Genomic DNA, 8,249 nt, shown 5'->3' with positions numbered 1-8,249 from the left:
TTTAATATTGAATTTATATATTTTACACTCTATTTATAAAACATATAGACAAATATATTAAATTTATTTATTAAAATAAAATTATAAATTTTAATAAAAATATTATAATATTCTCTAAATATATAATTTTATTTTTAATAAATATTTAAATTTATAATTTATAGTTATTAAGTTTATTTAGACTCTATAAAAATTCAAATAAACTTGTGAACCATGAATATATTCGTTAAATAAAGCTCAATCTCGGCTTGATTATAAATGAATCAAACTCAAGCATTTAAGAGTTCCACTTGATTATACCTTTATATTTTGATGGTCAAAATTAGTTCAACTTAATTACAATTATTTCAATAATAATTAAAATTATTTCAACTTAGCAAATCAAACAATTTTAACATGATAAAATTGTTTTTTTTGGATATATATAGCATTCCATTAAAATGTTAAGCTATTCAAATCAGAAACGGCAGGCGGTTTCTTCGTTCGCTCGATTAATTAATAAAGTTTTAAGGTGAAGAAGACAAACTTCTTTCTATATGAATTCTTTAACAAACCTTGACCAAAGTGTTTATGCATAAATCCCACAGCAGAGGATACATAGTATACCAAACCATTTAAACCCCTTCATATAGAATAGAGGCCAAATATGGTGCATCACAAATAAGAACATTGTAACCCATTCTGACAAGCATATTCAGTACGATGCAGCTACAAACTGCTTTCTGAAAGCAAAGCACATGCTGGCAAACTAGTACAACAACATCGAAATATCTGTTCCTGATCCCCTAAAAACAACTAGGCATGACTAAATAACAGCAAAAGGAACTTGAGGACTTCTCTATTCTTTTTTATTTCAGAGAAAACCAACCATATTAGTGAAGAACCAGACAACCTTCTGTAAAGTGAGGCGCAGCAGACACTGTAGTTGAGGACTGATATGGAGTTCCTTCGTTCTTTTCCACGGCAGCCGTTTCCTTGGACTCCACTAAACCTATGGCCTCAAAGATGTAAGCTTCGACTTCTTCAAACCTTTCTTCAGAAAGGGAGACCTCAGACAGTAGTCTCCAAGCATAGTCCTCGGATGCCTCGTCATAATCTTTCTTCCGCTTTAATACCATGTGTCCACTTATCTCCCAAACAGCAGGATTTACTTGAGTATCTAATAGTTCCTGGCTGACTTCTCCTAGGGCCTGTTTCTCAGCATAGCACTGCGAGGTTGGAAGAATAAGATTAATCAGCAACACATGATTCTTTGTAACTACATCTATTTCCTTGAAGTATCTATCTAAAGAGCATACTTTGATATAGGTAATAGGTAGGAATAATGTTTATCAACAGCCACATTAAGTGTAGGTGGACCCAACGACTTAGATATGCAGAGGTTCATATTAACCATGTACTTTACTTGATTCGTGTATTATGCCAACACCACAAGTAATGGATAAAAGGCTAGTTCTACAAGCAACCTGGACAGATTTTCAACCAAGAATGAGGAATTCAAGCCTTACCACTGCCATAATACCAAATGCACATCTCTATCCAAAGATTTAAGTTTCATTCAACGGGTTCCACTATTTGAATGGTATATAATGAATCAGGATCACTCTAGAAGTCCTACATTATCAGTGTCCAATTCACAAACCAATTGTACAATACTCCTATAAAAGAGTCACCAGCTGCTAATGAGTGGATCAAAACTATATAACTCAAAAGTAGCTCTAACAGCTATATGATTAGTCAAAGATTAATTAGGTGAAAAATATCTCCTTTTCTTTTCTAGGGCCATGCATTAGCTGGTGGATCCTCATGGTATATGACTGTTCTTTATTTCTCAACAAGTATCAACATGGGGAAGACATATTAGCATGCATAGAGAAGAGTTCAGAATCAAAAACACTAGATTATACAAATTTTATACAACTCCAATTTCTCATCAACATTGTTTAAATAAATTTGCCTAATGAAAGTGATATCTGAACCATGAATTTGACCCTACGGATAATTTTCCCTGAAAAAAGTTCATAGGCTGAAGTATATCTGTGATGATCAGGCCCATCTTTTATTTCTGATCCGCTAACTATTATATCTTTTAATAGAATGGAAGGGCCGAGAGATGGAAATGGCAATACGAATGGTAAGCTCATGTGTGGTTCTGGCTGGGAAAAGAGGAGACAGTAGTGTTGTGCATGGCAAAAAGAGTAGAGAAGAAGATGAAAAGAAGTGGAGAGAGAGAGAGAGAGAGAGAGAGAGAGAGAGAGAGAGAGAGACTTTGAAGATGGGTGGATGAGAAACAGACTTTAGAGATGAAAATGGCTTGGTTGCTGGAAACCAAAGAGGGGGTAGGATACGGTTTGCTGGTAGAAAAGAAGAAAAGAAAAGGAAGAGCAAAAAAGAATGAAAGGAAGAGAAAGAAAAAAGAAAAGAAAAAGACGGGGAGTGTGGGATATGGATTTTGATAAGAGGTGGTGGTGGCTGCACATTTCCTACAGCGAACAAAGAACGAAAGAAGTTTGACCGAAAAGTGATCAAATGAAAGAGGCTAAAGAATAGAAAAGAGGAGTTTAGGGTAATTGAAAATTTTGGAAAACAAAGGAACGATGGATGAATTAAGAAGGGTACCATGTTTAGTTTTAGAGGAAAGAAAAAGGGACTGTTTATTCATCCACTGAATAAGGCCTATCACCTAGCTTAAAATCATTATGACAACATGTCCCATATTTTATAATACAGATTTTATTGTGTTGGACAAAATTGAGATAGGGTTTCAAAAGGAACATTTTGGACTCTTATCCACAAAGTAAGAGTTAGTCTAGCAAATGAGAATATCATGTCATAAATTTATTTGCTGTAAATGATATGTGTTATGATTGGTGCAGTTTTATACTGGAATAAAACTTGTAATGCAACTAATCTCAAGATGAGCGCTAGGAAGTGAAAGTGAGCGCCAATGAGGTTTATACATTGGTCATGGCCACATGTAAGTGAACTGATATATAGAACTAGTATATGTTATCTAAGTGAAATTAGAAGTGAAAGTCTTATCAATATTAAGTTTCTTGTACGAGGGCTAATTGAGACGTTAGCCTAAACCTAAGGCAAGCAATTGATTGGATCAATTTCATAATATTATGTTTATGCTAGTGGTTCGATGGGTTAATAATTGAGGCGGTAGCCTGAACCTAAGGCAATAGCTAATTGATTGGATCAAATTCATAATATTATGTTTATGCTAGTATTTTGAATAATAATACAATTGAATTTTCCAAAAAAGTATTAGTGGCTTCTTTGGTTGAATTTGCAAATATTAAAAGTAAAATCTTATTATTGATGTGAAACTCAATAACAACTCTAATTTACCTGGGGGAAGAGGAAGATCCTCCGGCCTGAGTCAGAGATGAGAACATTAAATGGTATGTTGTTCTCTTGAAGCCAGATGCAAGAGCGGGCAACTATATCAGATAATTCCTTCAAAGTGCTCCCTCCTTCATAAACAAGACCCCTCACAGGATAATCGATCAATTTTGAGAACTTCACTCTGCTCTGGGACAAACCATTCCCAATTGGAATCTTCTGAGTAGGCGCTTTCTCAACTGGGAATGGTGTTGATAGGACATAAGCCTGTCATGACAAAGTTGTGTTTGCCAATAAAGTTGCAATTAAATTAATAGTAATGTGTTGTGTTGATCAAATTGAAATTTCAAACATAATTTTCAGGAGAAAGGATAATGAATTAACCTGGAAGTGGAGATGGTTAATGGTGGCAAAGGCACCCAGACTATTATAGCCGAGCCTGAAGTAAGCACTTCCTGCTTCAGCGGCCATATGAAGAGCAAGTAAGAGATTATCAGGATCAATCCTCTGAGGCAAGCAGTCGAGCACACGGGGAATCAGCAAAACATGACCATATTCAATGGGGCTCACCTGTAAAGTGGAAGCTCATTAATATGGATAAGGAGAGGGGAGAAGATATGTGGCTAAAACGAGGACAACATAACAGCAAATTGAGCTCTCACATTGATTGCTACAACACTAGGACTCTTTGTTTCATCTGCAACAGCATGCTCCAGGAACAGCGACTTGCGATCTTCCCCAGCCTCGAAGCGGAACAACACCTCCTCCTGGCCAACCTTGGTGAAGTTAAATTTCGCAGGATCAAAGGGTTGGAGGACACGATCGACCCGGAATTCTGTAGGCCTTTTCTTCAGGTGGCGGCCCTCATTTAGCTGCGCCACGAAGCCGTACTTTCCAGGAATCACCTTAGTCTCGCATGCGGTGACATCATAACGGAACAGCCCACGGCTCATCCGATCTTCCCACTATGATATTCCAATGGTGTTCAGAAAGAAATCGGAAGGTAATTCATCCGCACCAGAAGAAACTTTAGGACTTGCGTCGTTTTTGAAGGCGTACAGAGGAAGCTTGGAAACTGCAAACGACCCCAAAAAAGTTCGGGGAACGCAGATGGACAAAAATATAAATATATATAAAAAAAACAAAGAGGAAAAGAACGTCGAAGACAAATATCAAATCGAAGCGAATTATGTACTATACCAGGCAAGCAGCACTCGCCGAGGCAGTTTCTCCCACAACCACGGGGCTCGCTGGAATCATCCTGGTAGTTGGAGAGCACGGTAGGGACTCTCTTGATCGTAAGCATATTTTTTTTTTCAATATGTTCCAATCAGAGAAGTAACGCGAGGAAAAGGAAAGGCTAAACTAATCTAAGAAAAGGGAAGAAACGGGAGGGGGGAAAGGAAGCAACAGAGAAGCGGCCGCCTCCGGCGAGGAAGAGGAGATCGGATGGGCTGCCGCCGGCGGAAGGGAGGGCCCCGCGACCACCGTGCGGGGCGGGACTGCGAACTTTGTCCAAGAAGAGGAGAGGGCGGCGGAGGGTCTCCACCTGGGATGGGGAGGGAGGCGGGCAGAGAAGGCGGTGGGATCCCCACCGGCCGGCTCCAACGTCACAAGCCGTGGTTGCCCTACTCGATCGCGCGCTCGACTGGTTCCCACCGCTCTCTGCACCACCGGTTTCTCTTTCGCCTCTTCCCTTTTAGCCTAGGGCTGTACAAGGGGAGCAGAACGGCCGTCTATTTATAGAGAGCCGAAAGAAGGAAAAGGGCGAGGCGAGGAAAGGGAAGCGAATATGCGGTTGCAGATGCCTCTCTTGTCTCTCCTCCGTTGCGTTACTTGGCTAATTCTCCTCCTTTTCATTTTTTTTCTTTTTTATTTTAGCTTGCGAGAGATATGTGGGAAAATAAATAAATAATTACTTGAGCGTCCTTATAAACTCCTAAATACCAATAAATTATTATTTTTAATTATGATAATTAAAGAATGACATATTAATATATTTTATTTTTAAAATAAATTATAGCAATGATCCTTAATTATGATAGTAAAAATTGATGAAATTCGCTATCTAATGATCCCACGTTAGTCTTATGATAGTAATTTTAACTAACTCAATATTACTTGGAGGCAATGATCCTTAATTATGTGGCAAAAAAAAGGTGATTCATTCGTCCCAGCGCCACCGTCAATTCGTTCCTAGATCAACACGGAGGAGGTCAAGGGTGACTACTAGCCATTAGTGCAAATAACTAAGACATAGGGGAGATTATATTCGGTCACGCCGAGTTTCGACCCCAAGATTTTATGTGGTAACACCCCATGTCTTAATCATTGCACCGCCCCGAAGGGATGGCAATGATCCTTAATTAGCAATTATGATCAGCTGTTATAAAATAGCGTTGATTAATATTGACAAGTAATAATAACCAGCGACCATATTATAAAAGTTATTAGCTATAATGGATTTAATTTATTAGTACTAATAAAAGTATAGTGTGATCATTACCAAAGATAAAATGTTATTATAATAATATTTATTAATATTGATTATGGATCATAATTAAAGCGTTGAGTTACTTATGAATTCAAAAGATAATTTAAAAAAATAAACGTATAATTTCTTTTAGTTCAACTGATTAATTGTGGATCGGATTTTATATCGGCCTAAATTAAAAAATATTATTCAAAATTTTATAGTGAAACAAATAAATAAATGTATAATGATGGGATGAGAATATTTTTGATAATAAATCAAAAAGGAATTTTCTGGGATGATTCCAATTAAAAAGAAAAAGCCGTCCTTAATTTTTTTTTTCTTCAAAATAAGCGATTTCATAATTAGCTCAGCTATGACCGCATGATAAAGGTGCTATTTGGCGGTAATTTTACAGCCACCTCGACGGCTTATTTTAGCGGCTGTCGACACACACAAAGGATAAAGGAATATTTTAAAAAATATATATACTTAATTTAGTTATTTAATATATTTAGATCCGTAGTTCAAATTGAATGATATTGGTAGGAAAAAAAATTGATTAGGTTCCACGTGTATCAAAGAAGATAAATCATAGATTAATTTATAGTTAACTATCAAATGCGTAGAAAATTGATTTTTTTAAAAAAAATTATAATAAAGTTATCCATTTTTAATTAACTGAACACCCTTTGGAAAAAAATAACATTCACCTTGTTGCAATAATAGACGGTCTATTTAGAATTATTTTTATGAACGATTCATCTAAAAATATTAAAATGATGATCCATTAACATTAATCGGTATAAATTAAGTACAAGTGAAAAAAAAAAATCATTCATTGAGAATTAGTGCAATCGGTGGGTGTGGCAAATCTTGGTCCTAGAACCAAACGTGTGGGCGCGATAAGCTACAAATCTACCGTGCCAAACTTGTGTCCCTGCTTTCTCTTCAATAATTCGCTTTGCCAATTGCATAATTTATTTATTTATTTATTTCGCTTTCGAAGAGAGAAAAAAAAGAAAGAAAATTTGTCTCTTTTTCAAGTGCTTTTGTGGTATTTTCTTGCCCACGATGTTTAATATTTGTTACATCATGCTGAATCTCATCGAATCTTCGTCGGCGTAAGAAAATATTAAATTATAGTGGATCGCAGTCAAAGGTGGTGGCTATGAGATTTTGACTAGGCGAGGTTCCATATTAAATTAATTTTATATTTTATCAAAAAAACATACCAAGCGTTTCTTTTGCACGCTTGTAATTGACTATAATTTTACACTTTTACTGGTAAAAAAGTTTGAATTTACGGCTTTTTCTAAAAAGCGTACATTGAATACGATATTTATTGAAAGACATATATAATTGTATTCCCGTTTTTATCCCTTCCATCAGACTCCTCTTCTGACTCTCAGACATCCAAATTATATTTTTAATTAAAAATAATTTTATAATTCAGATGCACATGATCTGATTCTTTCTCTCTCTCCATATCTCTTCCTAATTTTATCAATACGAAATAATCTGTATTGACCCTAATTTGTAGAATCATGATCCTACGCAGGATCGATTTAGGGTCAGGATCGAATCGGTCAGGATCGGATCGTAGAATCGTACGATTCTATCAAAAACCCTTAAAATTTTATCATACATGATTAATAATTAGAAAAATACCTAAAAAACTCATTTACATATAAATAAATAACTAATTTTGTATATATATGCAATTATTTACACTCAACACATCAAATTATATTACTACATGTACAAATTTAAATTAACTTGTAATTCAACTATCATTCTCGCATAGTAATAATATTTATATTTTCATATCATAAAATGAAAGAATATAAAATATCTATTAACACAATAATAATAACACATACAATGTCAAAAATATTTCCTTGATTTATAAGATAATTCAATTTAAATGTCAACAAAGCATCTAACGTATATAACAGAATCTATTGAATCCTTTGATTCAAATATGAATGTCGGAACTAATCTTCTAAAGACTGGTTGATGCCACACAATACTAGACAATAGACATCCAAAAACTTATTATTTTGAGAAAAATAAATGACAGAATATTATTGATAAAAAACTAACACAAAAATAATTAAACATATATTTAAATAATTTAAAACTCTAATAAGATGAAAAAAAGATAATGGTTAAGGATAAACTTTGAAATTTATTAAAGATCTCTGAACGAGCTTTAATTTGATATATTATAGGCCCCGTGGTTCCATCCGAATCAAAAGTTATGACCTCTCAAAGCTTCCACCGATCCTACTCCGATTCTGCTCCGATTCTACCGATTCTGCTCCGATCCTACCTATCCTGCTGCGATCCTACTGCAAAAACGATTCTGCACGATCCTGGATCGATTTTGGATTTCCGGATCGTAGGATCGTACGATCCTATG

General features: G+C 35.4%; 1 protein-coding gene across 1 annotated transcript; it reads right to left on the bottom strand.

The window, feature by feature from the left end:
* Nucleotides 1-555: 555 nt before the first annotated feature.
* Nucleotides 556-5,076, bottom strand: LOC122052724 (GDP-L-galactose phosphorylase 1-like). The gene is made up of 5 exons (XM_042614399.1): nucleotides 4,552-5,076; nucleotides 4,014-4,426; nucleotides 3,736-3,921; nucleotides 3,358-3,618; nucleotides 556-1,208 (listed from the first exon to the last, which is right to left on the bottom strand). The coding sequence occupies exons 2-5, from the start codon at nucleotides 4,302-4,304 to the stop codon at nucleotides 873-875; spliced, it is 1,074 nt and encodes a 357-aa protein (XP_042470333.1). The 5' UTR covers nucleotides 4,305-4,426; nucleotides 4,552-5,076; the 3' UTR covers nucleotides 556-872.
* Between the last annotated feature and the right edge of the window lie 3,173 nt (nucleotides 5,077-8,249).

Source organism: Zingiber officinale, chromosome 3A (genome assembly GCF_018446385.1).
Source record: "Zingiber officinale cultivar Zhangliang chromosome 3A, Zo_v1.1, whole genome shotgun sequence".
In the NCBI taxonomy this organism is placed as follows: Eukaryota; Viridiplantae; Streptophyta; class Magnoliopsida; order Zingiberales; family Zingiberaceae; genus Zingiber; species Zingiber officinale.
The sequence above is the reverse complement of the archived record's forward strand: the minus strand, read 5'-3'. Positions and strand labels throughout refer to the sequence as shown.